Consider the following 16,493-nt stretch of genomic DNA (forward strand, 5'->3'; position numbering starts at 1 on the left):
AGCCTGGGTCCAGGACTGAGAACTAGGAACTCCTGAGTTCTCATCCTGGCTCTGGTACCAACTTAGTTCGTGGTCTCGAACAAGTTGCTGTCCCACTTCATTTTCCCCTTTTGTAAAATTGGGATGATAACAGTATTATTGTTATCTATTGTCTCATACTTAGACTGGAAGCTCCTAGGGCAGGGACAGTCTCTATGTTATGTGTATGTACAGTGCCTAGCACCGAGAGTGGGGCCTGATCCATGACTGAGGCCCTTAAGCCCTGCCACAGTACAAACAATCATCAGCAAAGATTACGTAAATGCTGAATATTATATTAGAATCATTCCGCTTCCATAGTAACCCTCCCAGACTAATCTTGGGTGTGTGAAGCATCAGCAGAACATTAGACCAAAGAATTCTGAATTTGAAAAACTGGGAAAGAAACCTGGGAACTTACTGTGCTGAAGTAAAAGGAAGAAGGGAATTGCCTGGAGCTGCAATTTGTTCCTCATGTTGATTTCAGTTGACCGTCCTGAAAAACAAAACATGAGCTCAGCCCAGCCACCAAATCGTGTGTGTGTGTGTGTGTGTGCGTGTGTGTGAGAGAGAGAGAGAGATGTCAGGGAGCTTCACACAACACTGTATTGTAGTTTAATAAGTAAACAGATTACAGCACATGCACTCAGGCTAAACTAGAGTCCTTGCTCACTGCTGGGTGCCTATGGTTAGAAATGTTATGCAACAGCGAGCAACAAACATTGCTGGACCTAATGTGGGTGCTTGCACCTGTGTAGATTCTAGTGCTAGGCCCTATAGAAACACAGCAGACAGACATCGGCTATGGAGAAAGTGGATCTGGTCTCCCTAAAAGCCTCCTCCTTTGTTTAAACAAACACTAGCATCTTGTTAATGACCCCCCAGGAAAGCATGTGGGGCTGTGGCCCTGGACATAGGATAGCAGAACTGTCTTCATGGAACAAAATAAAGAAGTAAAGCAAAGCCTATCTCTCCTGCATCACAGAACATTGGTAACACATTCATTCATTCATTCATTCATTCAAGGAAAAGCTGTTCTGACACCATTGGCTGAAGAGCATTTATACGAAAATCTTTTGATTGTCAGGAACAAGGAGGTTGATCAGATCTTTGGTTAAGATCCATTACGTGATAATCCAGTGACACTGATAAGTCACTGTTCTGCTCAGCCATGAAAAGCAAAGGCTCTTGCTTTGAAACTAACCCCTGTGGTACTCATGTGGCACACATAGTTTAAGCTTGTGTTTGCAGAATGGCTAACATTTATTTTTATGCCAATATAGAGGTATACATTGAAAGAGTGAAAAATAAAATCCTTGCAGGGTTTGGGCTGGAGCTCCCCATCATAGAATCATAGAATCATAGAATATCAGGGTTGGAAGGGACCCCAGAAGGTCATCTAGTCCAACCCCCTGCTCAAAGCAGGACCAAGTCCCAGTTAAATCATCCCAGCCATCATCAATACCCACTGCAGATTCACCCTCTGCATAACACTGCCATCCCAAAAGGTGCCAGTGATCCCCAAAAGGAACAGGGAGAGTCATATACCAGGAGGTTCTGGGTCCCAGGGGCACATGGTTTTTGCAGAGGGAGCTAGCTTGCATTACAATGGAAGGATGCTCTTACCCAGCGTTGTCAGATTATGTTGGGAGGCAAAGACACCACATTGCATTACAATATTGCAACACTGTCACGGATGTCATGAAAGTGTGAAAAACGCCAAACTGAGGCAACAGGAGGTAGGACTTGTGGTCTCTGCTGGCTAGAGAGGGGCAGGCTCAGGCAGCTGGGCTGGGTCACACTTTGGCCACCCAGGCTCAAAGTGGCACCTGTAGGAAGAATGCTAGGAGTGAAGCCTAAAGGTGCAGGGCATGAAGCTACTGCAGCATGTCTTCCGCATGGCCCTGAACAGAGGTCAGCTCAGTGCTCAAAGAATCCCTGTGTGTCCCTCCATGCTCAGTGGTCCCCATTCTCCAGAAGCACATGCACCACATGATCACTCAGTGATGAGGACACCAACTAAGCTCTTCTAACCTGGGGAATATTTTTGTTGTTTAAAAACTTTCCAGGTTTACTCAAATAATGAAAGCAAAATAATTTTAGTAACCAGCAAAAAGCCCCTTTGGCTCCTGAGCTAGTTCAGAGACTGACTCTCACTGAACCGTGGCACCAGGGTCAGATAATCAAGTCATGCTCATAGCTGAACTGTTAGCAGGCCAGTTCGGAAGGCAGGAGAAATGTCTTTCTCATGTGCAGCTCCACATCCCAGCTAGTAATGTGGTAGTAGGATACAAGGCCCAAACCTGACCTCCAGGTGTAAGCATTTTACTGTTTTTCTGTCAATAAAATATGTTCTCATTCAACCATAAGTTACTGGGCTTGAGCAGAGATCAGTGGGTGACTGTCTGTGCTATGCTGTGCAGGGGCTCAGCCGAGATGGCTGTAGCGGTCCTTTCTTAACATCCATTAATATCTGACTCCAGGGTAACATTCCCCCAGTCCTCTTCTCCTCTCTCTCTCCCCTCTCTTTTTTTGCACCTGAATCTTTTTGTGTCATCCAGTCCTTTAAAAAAACTCCCTTTCTTCCTTGAACCCCTTGGACATGATGCCTCCTTACATAACTGTAACTACCTTTCTCTCCTCTGGAACGTTCTCCAGTTCTCTAAAACTTGGGCCACTGTCAACCTTCTTCTTACACCTTCCCTCAGCTCCTAACTTTCCCTTCTCCACCCTCCCACTGCCAATCTTCACGCTCTCAACAAAGCTCCTGAAAAAGCCGCTTTCTCTCATCTCTCCAGTCACAGCTCTCACAACAGTGTCCTGGCCTGTTTCCAGAGCATGGAAACTGCTCTCCCCTGGCCATGTGATGAACAAGCTCCTCCTCTCTGATCACGAAGGCTCCTTTTGTTTCTCTTTCTCCTGGACCCCAACGCACCCTTTGATACCGAGCCACCTTCCCAGACCTGCCTCCATAACTGTGCTGGTTTCTCTAGCACAGAGGTGGGCCAACTACCGCCCACGGGCCACATCTAGCCCATGGGACCGTCCTGCCCGGCCCTTGAGCTCCTGGCCTGGGAGGCTAGCCCCCAGCCCCTCCCCTGCTGTCCCTCCTCCCCCGCAGCCTCAGCTCGCCATGCTGCCAGCGCTCTGGGTGGAGGGGCTGCAGGCTCATGCTGGGCAGCGTGGCAGCGTGGCTGGCTCTGGCCAGGTAGCACAGCTGCCAGTCCTGCTGCTCTGAGTGGCATGGTAAGGGGGTGGGAGGGTTGTAGGAGGTCCCGGGGGGCAGTCAGGGGATAGGGAGCAGGGGGCGGTTGGATGGGGCAGAGGTTCTGGGGGGGCTGTCAGGGGACAGGGAGCGGGGGGGGGGGGTTGGATAGGTGTGGGCGTCCCAAGGAACCTTTCCTGGGCTGGGGGTGTGGATAGGAGTTGGGGCAGTCAGAGGACAGGGAACAGGGGGCGTTGGATAGGGGGTGGGGGTCCTGGTGGGGCAGGTAGGGGCAGGGGGTCCCAGGAGGGGGTAGTCAGGGGACAAGGAGTCGGGGGGTTGGATGAGTGGGAGGTTCTGAGGGGGGTGGGGGCCAGGCTATTTGGGGAGGCACAACCTTCCCTATCCGGCCCTCCATACACTTTTGGAACCCTGTTGTGGCCCTCAGGCCAAAAAGTTTGCCCACCCCTGCTCTAGTAACTAGCTGCCTTCTACCTTTTGTGTATCATATCCTTGCATTTAATACCACTGCTGTGCTAGGAATATTCAAAGAATCATTTAGGGAGTACAGTGGGTGGAACTAAGAGTGATGGGGTGAAATTAAGAAACGAAAAATTTAGTCTGAATATCAGAAAAAATATCTCAGCACTGATATCTGTTAGGCTTTGGAATTATCTCCTAAGAGAAGGGGTCGAAACCATCTCACCTGAGATATTTAAAACTAAACTGGGCGAAATATTAGCACAACGAGAATAATCATGAATTGACTTGTGGGGTGGGCTGGATGGGACTTAATCCCACCTCTAGCTTTTATGATCTCTTTCACTAAGAACATGACTCCTGCAAGGAGTGAATCTGAGGCCCCTGCACTATTCCTGTTGTAGTTACATAGCATTCCCCAAACACGGGATATAGGTCTTTGTCTAAGAGATGCAATAGAATGTAGGCAAATTAATGCACTCAATGCATTTACCTAATCCCAGCGTGGTGAATGTCTCTCGCTGCTTCTCCCCTTTGGCTCTTAGAATCAGAGTCCAAGGCCAGGAAGGATCACCATATCATGTGGTCTGACCTCTTGAATATCCCAGGCCACTAAAACCACCCAACACCTCCACATTAACCCAACAACTGGAATTAGACCAAGGTATACTGGAATCGAGGATGTGCCACAGGCAGAGAACAGGAGGGACTGAGGTGCACCAGTGCCTAATGTCCCTGCAATGGCATGGAAACGATTAAGTGAGATATCCCCAGATAATCCTGCCAAGTGATCATCCCATCTCTCCATTGCTTCATTCTCTTTCATGTTTTCTCTGTTCCCTGGCGTTTCTCATTCTCTCTTTGGGAAGCACCCTCTTTCCCCTCAGACTTCGTTGTTTCTTTCATGTCCCATGTTTTCTGTTGTTCAACCTCTTGCTCTTGCCAGGGCGCCCCAGATCTCTCTCTCCGTGGCACCCAAAACCTTCTCTCCTCCACCAAATTTTCTGACATGGGGTGGTAAGGGAGGGGGAACTGTTGCTCTGAGAGAGTCAGGACAAGCGTGCCAGTGAATGCCGGCACCTATTCCCTAGATCCTTCTGCTTCTGCCCTGGGTTCTGTGCTGAGACACACATGCCAGAGCAGAATAGCAAGGGCAAGGAGCAGCAGGTGTCACTATGGCCCTTTGCGGCTGGATGATCACATCGCCTGAACAGGCTCGAGATGCAGCCGAGGGCCTTTTCTATTCCCAAGGCCTGCTGAGGCCCTAAGTCCCTGGGTACGACTAAGATTATCCCCTTCTTTGCCTCATTGACTTTCCACATAATTTTTAATCAGAAAACACATCTCCCCCTTTCCCTACCCCTGTTGGTTCACGTCTGTTGCTAATTTGGAAAGTTCACATGGTGTGGAGCAATGAGCAACAGGCTGGGAGCCCTAGGCTCTATTCTCAAATCTGCCATGGAGTCACTGTGTAACCTCAGACAAGTCATGTCCCTTCTCTCTGGCTCAATTTGCCTGTCTGTAAAAAGAGGACAAAGATACATACTGAGCTCCCAGGCAATTTGGGAGGCTTGTAGATTCATGCATTCCAAGGCCAGGGGGGACCATTGTGATCTGATCTGACCTCCTGTATAGCACAGGCCAGAGAACTGCCCCAAAATAATTCCTAGAGCAGATATTTTAGAGAAACTTCCAATCCTGATTTTAAAATTGTCAGTGATGGAGAATCCACAACCCCTGGTAAATTGCTCCAATGAATAATTACTTTCACTGTTAAAAATGTACACCTTATTTCCAATCTGAATTTGTCCAGATATTGGATCATGTTAGACCTTTCTCTGCTAGACTGAAGAGCCCATTATCAAATATTTGTTAAGTTAAATAGATTGACCTCTTTGAGTCTATCACTTTAAGGCCTGTTTTCTAATCCTTTAATCATTCTCATGGCTCTTCTCTGAACCTTCTTCAGTTTATCAACATCTGTCTTGAATTGTGGGCACCAGAACTGGATACAGTTCTCAATTCATGAATGCTCATATGTCAAGTGCTATAGAATTGCTAAGCACAATTCTTTTAACCTCTGTACAGCAGTTTAAGAGACAGGTTGTATGAAAAGCACTGCACTAAATAAAGATGTCTGGTACTGACTTAGTAATTTATATATATATAAGTGTGAAAGCAGTGCTAAAAATTGTAATAAACTACAGTGTGAGAGATGGAGCCTGTACCAACATGGCATATTCAAAGACACATAGTGCTAAGCATCTGGAGATATGGAGCAGTCTGAGGGCCTGGGTCTACCTAGTCTAACCCTGTGTTTGTAAATGGTTACATGAATTGTATACGTATATATTTATGTAAACATTCTCCAAAAAGTCTAAGAACTCAGTTATAAAAACTAACATGAAATAAAGATAAAATATAAAATTTCCAAACACAGAAAATAATTTCTTAGTACAGCAAAATGACGGAAAAAGACCAGAAGGTCTACAGAGGTTAAAGCTAATTCAGTGAAATGCACAGTAAGTGCTCTTCCCTGAGCATTGAGCTTGACAACTACTGTACACAGCAATAATCAAAAAACATCTGACCATAGGGTTAAAGCAACAGGTAAATCAGAACGGAAGCAAAATAATCCTTATTCTGTACAATGAAAGTCAATATGGATGTCACCAGAGGGGCAAGTACAGTATTGTCTATAGGAAAGATTTTAAATGTAGTCAAACTTATCAATAGAGGCATTAACAAACTGCTTCAAGCTGGCAACAAACCTCTATGGGAATTGGTAGAATCACTGATATTACCTTGCCTCATCCTTTCAGATGTCCATTTCAGCCTCCCAAAAATCCATAGGGCACTTGCCTGGTTAACATGTTACTGACATTGCAGACACTGAAAGCAAAGGCTATGACAAGGAGGCGAAGTTCATCAGCACCGAATGAGTGAAAACTAAAAATCTGCTTGTGAGCAATACAGAGCAGTAATGTATTGGAATATACAGTGATATACGGTGGCTGACGTCAGCTCTGTATCAGTATTACTGTGCAGATAGAAGGATGTGGTGAGTACATTAACGCAATGAATTCATGACTCCGACACCCACACAGTGCTCCGGGCTGTATTTTTCTGCTCTCTAATGCTCACATGTGAGAAAATGGTGGGAGAAGTGGAGTAAACCCACACTTTAAAAGGTCATTTAAAGGGATTTTGTGGGGATGGTGGATTCAGAGACCTGCAGTGCAGAAGCATCAGCTCTGGACCCTTAGACTTGAAGTGTTCATTGTAATTAATTCCACAGCCATGCACGGCTAACCACTATGCTGGCATGTCAGAGGCAGGGGCCCATCTGCAGCCAAGCGCAGCTATGCTCAGTGCCTCTGGCTGCACCTGCTGGGCTGCTGGCAGCAGAACCGCAGGAAATCCCTGACAGACTCAGCAGCAGGAGGTGAAATGCCTGAGACTGAAGGGCAATGGGTTAGTGCAGGGCAGGGCAGAGAACGAACGCTGGGTCCTGGCCACACAGGGAGATGCTGTGCCTTGACTCTGCCTGTCCGTGGCTTGGCAGTAGCCAGCGAGGCAAGCTGAAGATTCCAAGGTGTGGGCAGACCTTCTTTGTGCAGAGGAGCATGACGACAGATGGGCCATTCCCCCGCAGGGTGCCCTGAGCTGAGGGGCAGACATGGGGAGATAGGAGCCTATTCCTCACACCCGCAGAAGCAGACTTGGGGGAGAGGGTGAGCAGAACCAGGGACAGCTTGAGCAGGCCTGGAGAAGCCAGAGGGATCACGGTATTGGAGAGAGTTAAGGCAGGCTGTGGGGGAGGGAGGTTGTTTGAGGACAGGAAGGTGTGAAGAGAGCTGGGGCAGCCAGAGGGTGTTGCGAGGGGTCTTGGATCCTGGGTGTGTGTATTCGGGTGGTGGGATATGGTCAGGAGCATGGCGGGTGTTGGGAGCTGGGGGATCCCAGCAGTATTGTCAATATCAAGCATATCAAAAATCATGAGTGAGACCCCCAAATCATGAGATTTTGTAAAGCCTATAGTGAGTTTTTTGGTCTGGCCAGTGGTTGTTGAACTCCTCCTGCCCACCCCTGTGTACAGCTGACAATCAGCATTGTCCACTCTCTCATATTCATTGGGCCAGGGGATTCTGGCCTCGCAGCAGGAGCTCTTACCCCACATCTGCCTGTCCCCTGCCCAGCAATGAATTATACCCCCACCCAGTCCCCCATCAGTCCAGACCCCTCACTCCCCAACAACTCAGATCCTCTATCAGCTCAGCTCACCGGGGACAGGTGCTTTGGGTGACTGTAAGGGTTGTCTGTGTGAACCTGCAGTGGGAGGTGGCTGCCAAGCCCGCTGCTCTGTCCTTGGGTCCCACTCCAGGCCTGAGCGTGGGGCTCGCTGGGGCACCCCCTGCCCCTTGCGCTGGCGCCCAGAGCCTGGGCAGAAGTGCAGAGGCCTGGACAGCCCAGCAGCTGTACATGAGTCCCGTTCTGTTAGTGCAGCACCGAGGAGCCCCGGCATGGCTTGGGCCCGTGGTACCACATGCTGCACAACACCGAGTAACAGGCAGTCTCTGCTCTGAGGAACTGACAGACCCAGGGAAGGGGCAGGGCTGTAACACACTGCAGCGGTAACAGTGCATGTGGCAAACATCAAGTTAGTGCCAAATTTTGGGGGTAGGGGATGCATTTAGTTAGGAGGAGATTAGCTAAATGGAAGGAAAAGGGAAGGGTTTGGAGACACAGAAAGGCAAGGGCTGAGGAGAACAGGGGAGGAGTGGAGAAGAGGTCCCTTGTGGTGCCTGGTGGGTGCTCAAAAATTGATAAGGGAAGCTAAAGACATCAGGAAAAATTCCTGGCTTGTGGGCTAAGGATAAGAAGGAGTTGTTAAAATATACTGGGATCAGTAGCAATGGTATCAACCCATGACTAGATGGAGATGGTGAAATTGTTAATAGTGATGCAGACGTGGTCAATAATATTTCTGTTCTGTGTTTGGAAAGAAGCAGCTGGCTGAGATCTCTGACTTGTGCTGTTAATTTTTAATAAATCTTAGGTTCCCAAGGAAATTCCAGAAGACTGTAAGAGTGCTAAAGTTATGCCAAAATTCAAAAGGGAAGTGAGATGAGCTGGATGATTATAGGCCAGGTGGCCTGATGTCAATCCTGGATAAATGAATGGAAAAGCTAATATGAGGTTTAATTGATAAAGAATTAAAGGATATATAAATAATTAATGCCAGTCCATTGGGTTTTAGGGAAACAATATAGCACATGTTACATGGTTTAAGAACTGGCTGTCTGACAGATTGCAAAAAGTAGTTGTCAATGGAAAATCATCATCTAATGGGAGGGTTTCTAATGGTGTAGTGCAGGAATCCGCTCTAGACCTAATGCTTTCAGCATTTTCATCAATGTTCTGGAAGTAAATATAAAATCACTGCTGACAAAATTTGTGTTTTAATACAGCCATATGCAAAGTTACACAGCTGGGGACAAGGAATGCAGACTGTACCTACAGAACGGGGGCCTGTATGCTGGGAAGCAGGGACTCTAAAACGATTTAGGCAGGGGTGATAGTAACTTAACGGACTTACTGGTATGCAGGGTGGCCAGGGTCCTGGGCAAGGTGTGGGGGGGCTCCTCTGGGGACCCAGCAGAGGCGGGGCCTTGGGCAGAGGGGGCAGGGCTAGGGCCAGACTCCCCCAGCCAGCCTGTCAGCGGTGCCCAGCCCATGTTGCCCAGGGCTCCAGCGGTGATTTAAAGGGCCCGGGGCTCCAGCCGCTGGTGTGGTAGCGGCAGTGGTGGCTGGGAGCCTCAGGCCCTTTCAATCACCACTGGAGCCCCGGGGTCGTGGCAGCCAGGAGCCCCGGGGCTCCGGCGGCAATTTAAAGGACCAGGAGCTCCAGCCGCTGCTGGGAGTCCCAGGCCCTTTTAAATCTCCAGGCCCTGGGGCAGCTGCCCCTTTTGCACCCCCCCCCATCAGCGGCCCTGCCAGTACGGTTGGCTGTGTACCAGCAGCCACTTTCTTACCAGTACGCCATACCGTACTGTACCAGCTTACTTTCACCTCTGGATTTCAAGGTCACAATGGACAAACAACTCAAAATGAGCTCCCAGCGTGACACTGTGGCACAAAGGATTAATATTCTCCCTGGATAGATAACCAGAGTATGGGTATGAGTAGGGAGGTGATTTTATCTCAGTATATGACCTTGATGAGACTGATAGCGTGTACAGTTCTGCTGTCCACATTTTAAAAGGGATGGTGAAAAGGTGATAAATACCTTCATGGGGAGAAAATACCGAGCACTAAGGATGCTTTAATCTAGCAGAAAAAGGAATAAAATCCCCCAATTGATGGAAGTTGAAGTTACACAAATTGAAAAGAGAAATTAGGCACAATGATTTGCAAGCAAGAGTGATTAACCACTAGAAAAAGCTACCAAGGGAAGTGGTGCATTCTCCATTTCTTGAGGGTTTCAGATCCAGACTGGAAGCCTTTCTGGAAGAGATGCTTTAGCCAAGCACAAGTTACTGGGCTCAGTACAAGGGAACTGGGTGACATTTAATGGCTTGTGATATGCAGGAGGTCAGACTAGGTGAGCTAATGGTCCCTTCTTGCTTTAAACTCTATGAATCTTGAGCGCTGTGATTCAGTTCTGGGGGGCAGGGGACTGGCAGGTCCCAGCAGTGCAAGGAAAGCAGAGCGTGTGCCCCCTATCTGATCAATTCCCTTTCTCCCTTACTTGTAATGAAGCCCTATGATCTTGCTAAACGTTTTAAGCAACATTTGCTGACTTGAAGCCACTGGCAGACCATTTTTGACCAGCTCTGATGGTCCCCATCAGTCCCACTGTAAGCGTGTGAACTGATTTCTTCCCTTTAGCCCCTGATTGCCCTCCCTCCACCTGCTTGCACTGTAGCCGCATTGTACTTGTTGGGTGGGGCAGGGATGTAGTTATAGGAATGGGGTAGAGAAAGATGGGGGTACTTATGGGGATGGGGTATGGCCAGGGCTGAGATAGTGATTGGCATGTGAGAAGGATGGGGTGGTAGGTACTGGGATGGGTGAAGAGTTAGCGGGTTGGGATAGTGGTGGGTTGTTGCTGGTGGCTGGGGCAGGGCAGGGCTAGGTGGGGGCGGGGTTGGTAGTGGGTTGGAATAGTGGTGGGCTGTTGCTCGTGGCTGGGGCAGGGCAGGGTGGGGGTGGGGTTAGTTAGCAGGTTGGGATAGTGGTGGGCTGTTGCTGGTGGCTGGGGCAGGGCAGGGACGGGTGGGGGCGGAGTTGGTTAGCGGGTTGGGATAGTGGTGGGTTGATGCTGGTGGCTGGGGCAGGGCAGGGCTGGGTGGGGGCGGGGTTGGTAGTGGGTTGGAATAGTGGTGGGCTGTTGCTCGTGGCTGGGGCAGGGCAGGGTGGGGGTGGGGTTAGTTAGCAGGTTGGGATAGTGGTGGGCTGTTGCTGGTGGCTGGGGCAGGGCAGGGACGGGTGGGGGCGGAGTTGGTTAGCGGGTTGGGATAGTGGTGGGTTGATGCTGGTGGCAGAGGCAGGGCAGGGCAGGGTGGGCACGGGGTTGGTTAGCGGGTTGGGATAGTGGCGGGTTGTTGCTGGTGGCTGAGGCAGGGCAGGGCAGGGTGCGGGGCGGGGTTGGTTAGCGGGTTGGGATAGTGATGAGTTGTTGCTGGTGGCTGGGGCAGGACTGGGTGGGGATGGGGTTGGTTAGCGGGTTGGGATAGTGGTGGGCTGTTGCTGGTGGCTGGGACGGGGCAGGGCAGGGCAGGGTTGGGGCGGGGTTGGTAAGCGGGTTGGGATAGTGGTGGGTTGTTGCTGGCGGCTGGGGCAGGACAGGGACAGGTGGGGACGGAGTTGGTTAGTGGGTTGGGATAGTGGTGGGTTGTTGCTGGTGGCTGAGGCAGGGCAGGGTGAGGAGGGGCTGGCTGAACAGTTGTGTGTATTTTGTTTTTTAGCAATTGTTGAACGCTCACATGGTGGGGTTTTCCTGCCAACAGGGCGGAGCAGGGAAAAAACAGCTTTCAGGACCAGGCCCAGGGCAGAGAGTGGGAAATGCCCTTGGTGCATATTGTGCATCTCTGTGGCATGGTGAGGCTCATCTGTTGTGTCTCTGCTGCATATCTGGGAGTAGCTCTTGTGAATGCTGAAGTGGGGACAAACGCAGCTGGGCCCTGAGGCTGCCAGTGAGTGCCTCATGGACCATTAGTGCCAGGATCATTGCATCTTAACACAAGGATCAGCCTGGGGCACGATAATGCTGCAGAGTTTCTATCTGCAGCATTCCACACAAAGCATTGCACCCTCCAAGCCCATGAGGGGCTGGGATCAGGGACAAATATACAGCTTCTCTGAGAGCCCCTATTTCTGCCACTGCCTGTGCTGTGTGAAACAGTCAGCAGAGATACCGCCCGCCTTGGACAAGGCAAGTCCTGTGAAGCCTAAAGTTCCAGCTCCACTCTATGTCTGTAACACTGCGCCTGTCACCACAGCACACACCAGTCTAGAGAGACTCTTCACTGTAGCTGTGGGTGTCGCCGACTCTTTTGCCCCAAAGGCATCAGAGTTTCCATACTCAATAACACAGTCAACAGAGGAAAAGGTGCACGGGGCTCAGAAATATAGACCTAAGCCTCCAAGTGTGATGGGTTGGGATGTCAGGCAGTTTCCCTGATATCAGTTTGTAGCAGCTCAGATGCAAGACAAGAAAACATTCCTGTGCCTCAAACTACCCTGGGCTGTAATCTCTGTGCTGCAGTGTCTATTTCCGTGGGAAAGGGGAGGTTTGGGGGATTTCTCATACTGAGAAAGAGGTACAATAAGCGATTTATCTCAAGTGCCTATACACAAATGCAAGAAGCCTGGGAAATAAGCAGGGAGAACAGGAAGTCCTGGCACACTCAAGGAATTATGATGTGATTGGAATAAAGAGACTTGGTGGAATAACTCACATGACTGGAGTACTGTCATGAATATGCAAGCTATGGACTTTGTGATTTTCAACAGAAGAACTGCCTCACTCAGGAAGAAAATATAAGAAAATAGGAAATGCAATGCCGAATCAACCTTCTAGTTCAGTATTCAGAAAAGCAGACTTTGACTCCCTCAGGGAGTGATGGGCAGGATCCCCTGAGAGAATAACATGAGGGAGAAAGGAGTCCAGGAGAGCTGGGTGTATTTTAAAGAATCCTTATTGAGGTTACAGGGACAAACCATCCCAATGTGTAGAAAGAATAGTAAATATGGCAGGCGACCAGCTTGGCTTCACAGTGAAATCCTTGCTGATCTTAAACACAAAAAAGAAGCTTATAAGAAGTGGAAGACTGGACAAATGACCAGGGAAGAGTATAAAAATATTGCTTGGGCATGCAGGAGTGAAATCAGGAAGGCCAAATCACACCTGGAGTTGCAGCTAGCAAGAGATGTTAAGAGTAACAAGAAGGGTTTCTTCAGGTATGTTAGCAACAAGAAGAAAGTCAAGGAAAGTGTGGGCCCCTTACTGAATGAGGGAGGCAACCTAGTGACAGAGGATGTGGAAAAAGCTAATGTACTCAATGCTTTTTTTGCCTCTTTGTCTTCACGAACAAGGTCAGCTCCCAGACTACTGCACTGGGCAGCACAGCATGGGGAGGAGGTGACCAGCCCTCTGTGGAGAAAGAAGTGGTTCGGGACTATTTAGAAAAGCTGGACGAGCATAAGTCCATGGGGCCGGATGCGCTGCATCTGCGAGTGCTAAAGGAGTTGGCGGATGTGATTGCAGAGCCATTGGCCATTATCTTTGAAAACTCATGGCGATTGGGGGAAGTCCCGGATGACTGGAAAAAGGCTAATGTAGTGCCCATCTTTAATAAAGGAGAAGAAGGAGGATCCTGGGAACTACAGGCCAGTCAGTGTCACCTCAGTCCCTGGAAAAATCATGGAGCAGGTCCTCAAGGAATCAATTCTGAAGCACTCAGAGGAGAGGAAAGTGATCAGGAACAATCAGCATGGATTCAGCAAGGGCAAGTCATGCCTGACTAATCTAATTGCCTTCTATGATGAGATAACTGGATCTGTGGATGAGGAGAAAGCAGTGGACGTGTTGTTCCTTGACTTTAGCAAAGCTTTTGACATGGTGTCCCACAGTATTCTTGCCAGCAAGTTAAAGAAGTATGGGCTGAATGAATGGACTATAAGGTGGATAGAAAGTTGGCTAGATTGTCGGGCTCAACGGGTACTAATCAATGGCTCAATGTCTAGTTGGCAACTGGTATCAAGTGGAGTGCCCCAAGGATCAGTCCTCGGGCTGGCTTTGTTCAATATCTTCATAAATGATCTGGAGGATGGTGTGGATTGCACCCTCAGCAAGTTTGCAGATGACACTAAACTGGGAGGAGAGATAGATACTCTGGAGGGGAGGGATAGGATACAGAGAGCCCTAGACAAATTAGAGGATTGGGCCAAAAGAAATCTGATGAGGTTCAACAAGGACAAGTGCAGAGTCCTGCACTTAGGACAGAAGAATCCCATGCACCGCTACAGACTAGGGACCGAATGGCTCGGCAGCAGTTCTGCATACAAGGACCTAGGGGTTACAGTGGACAAGAAGCTGGCTATGAGTCAACAGTGTGTCCTTGTTGCCAAGAAGGCCAATAGCATTTTGGGATGTATAAGTAGGGGCATTGCCAGCAGATGGAAGGACATAATCGTTCCCCTCTATTTGACATTGGTGAGGCCTCATCTGGGGTACTGTGTCCAGTTTTGGGCCCCACACTACAAGAAGGATGTGGAAAAATTGGAAAACATCCAGCGGAGGGCAACAAAAATGAGTAGGGGACTGGAACACATGACTTATGAGGAGAGGCTGAGGGAACTGGGATTATTTAGTCTGTGGAAGAGAAGAATGAGGGGGGATTTGATAGCTGCTTTCAACTACCTGAAAGGGGGTTCCAAAGAGGATGGATCTAGACTGTTCTCAGTGGTAGCAGATGACAGAATAAGGTGTAATGGCCTCAAGTTGCAGTGGAGGAGGTTTAGGTTGGATATTAGGAAAAACGTTTTCACTAGGAGGGTGGTGAAACACTGGAATGCGTTACCTAGGGAGGTGATGGAATCTCCTTCCTTAGAAGTTTTTAAGGTCAGGCTTGACAAAGCCCTGGCTGGAATGATTTAGTTGGGGTTTGGTCCTGCTTTGAGCTGGGGGTTGGACTAGATGACCTCCTGAGGTCCTTTCCAACCCTTATATTCTATGATTCTATGATTGCTGGACGTGTATTAGTAGAGTTGCTAGCTCTATGAGTCTTGGCAGAGGCCTCTTAACTGGGAGATAGGCATTTATTTGTGTGTAATTAGAAAACCAGCACAAATATGTACAATAAATAGTGCAATCACGGCTTTGACAATTTCCTGCTCTACAGTGTTTTGCTAATTAATGCTTCTAACTGTTAAGCTCATGATATGGAAAAACAATAGCTCTCCATATTTTCTGCCTGTTACAATGGAAATAAAACAATCTGCTAAGCCACCATCATGTTCCTAAATGTTACATGCCTAGCACTACCTCCCTAGAGTCAAACCATCTCTAAATTTATGAGAGGTTTCAGAGTAGCAGCCGTGTTAGTCTGTATATGCAAAAAGAAAAGGAGTACTTGTGGCACCTTAGCAACTAACAAATTTATTTGAGCATAAGCTTTCGTGAGCTACAGCTCACTTCATCATATGCATCTGATGAAGTGAGCTGTAGCTCACGAAAGCTTATGCTCAAATAAATTTGTTAGTCTCTAAGGTGCCACAAGTACTCCTTTTCTTTTTACATTTATGAGGAAGATAATCTGCATATTACCAAAATAATGAGGTAAAGTGACAGCAGAACAGCTGAGAGCTAAGTAACATTCTTCCACCGGATGGAAACAGCAAGAGAAGAAACCACTTGAAAGCCCAGGAAATAAGGTAAAATATGAATGAGCCTTGCAAAATGTGGAGGTGTTAGTCAGCAAAGCACATGCAAGAAAACAACAAAGCCAGGCAGGGAGACTAGTTAATATAGACCAAATGGTAAGAGGAGGTGCAGCCAGCATGGCTCATGGAAAACAGCACCTGTGGGATTCCAACCAGCTGGGAAAACTGCCGCAGAAAACGGTGAAACCTGGATTTATCCCTGAAAACCAGGCTTGGACTGGGGCAGGGACTGCAGGTACCAAGCCTGGCACCATGGGCTTCATTCAAAGTAACCCTTCCAGTCCCAGAGCGAGAGGTGGACGAGGCAGCCTGTTTGGTGACCACAGTGCAGGGCGGTTCCCTGCACAGCACCAAGCCCACCCAACATGATGTGTCCATCACCAAGGCCCTGTTCCTTTCCCTGCACCAAATCTGCATTTCTTCATCCAAAACCATTTTAAAAGTGAAAATTCAAACTGGTAAAGCAGGTGTCCCCACCCAGCCCCTTAGTAACCCAAACAGCCTACCCTCCCACCCTTCTCATTCTGGCTAGCGCCCAACTTGACACTACGAGTTCGGGTCCAGCCCCTGCGTAATGCATTTCTTTTCTGAATGTGCATTAGGCCTGAATTCAACCTGACTGAAACCCCAGGATCTTGGGGGCGGGGGAGGGGATTACACTTCATCTCACGCTAGAGGGAAGAGGACTTACCTTTGCAGAGCAAAAAGAAAAGGAGGACTTGTGGCACCTTAGCAGAGCAGTGAGTGCCTCGCTCTAGCAGCTTCTGAGGGGTCACATGGAGACACTTTCATTTTCTCTTCGGAAAGCACCATGTCACAAACTAGTGAACAGAAACAGGAA

At 48.7% G+C, this 16,493-nt stretch overlaps 1 protein-coding gene across 6 annotated transcripts in view; it reads right to left on the bottom strand.

Annotated features, from left to right (window-relative positions):
• IL21R (interleukin 21 receptor) overlaps positions 1-16,493 on the bottom strand; it is a 53,915-nt gene extending 37,422 nt beyond the window's left edge. For 2 of the 6 annotated variants that reach the window (XM_043493707.1, XM_038420649.2), the window contains exons 1-2: positions 6,508-6,698; positions 440-514 (exon numbers count right to left, since the gene is read on the bottom strand). Coding sequence is in view for 4 of the 6 variants with exons in the window: in XM_038420649.2 (XP_038276577.1) it covers positions 440-514; positions 6,508-6,517 (85 nt within the window). In the remaining 2 variants the exon portion in view is untranslated. Of the gene's footprint in view, positions 1-439; positions 515-1,644; positions 1,942-6,507; positions 6,699-16,343 lie in introns of those variants that run through there. The other 4 variants (XM_043493705.1, XM_043493706.1, XM_043493708.1 and 1 more) reach the window with 4 other exon arrangements.

The sequence above is a fragment of the Dermochelys coriacea genome, chromosome 10 (genome assembly GCF_009764565.3).
Source record: "Dermochelys coriacea isolate rDerCor1 chromosome 10, rDerCor1.pri.v4, whole genome shotgun sequence".
Taxonomy (NCBI): Eukaryota; Metazoa; Chordata; order Testudines; family Dermochelyidae; genus Dermochelys; species Dermochelys coriacea.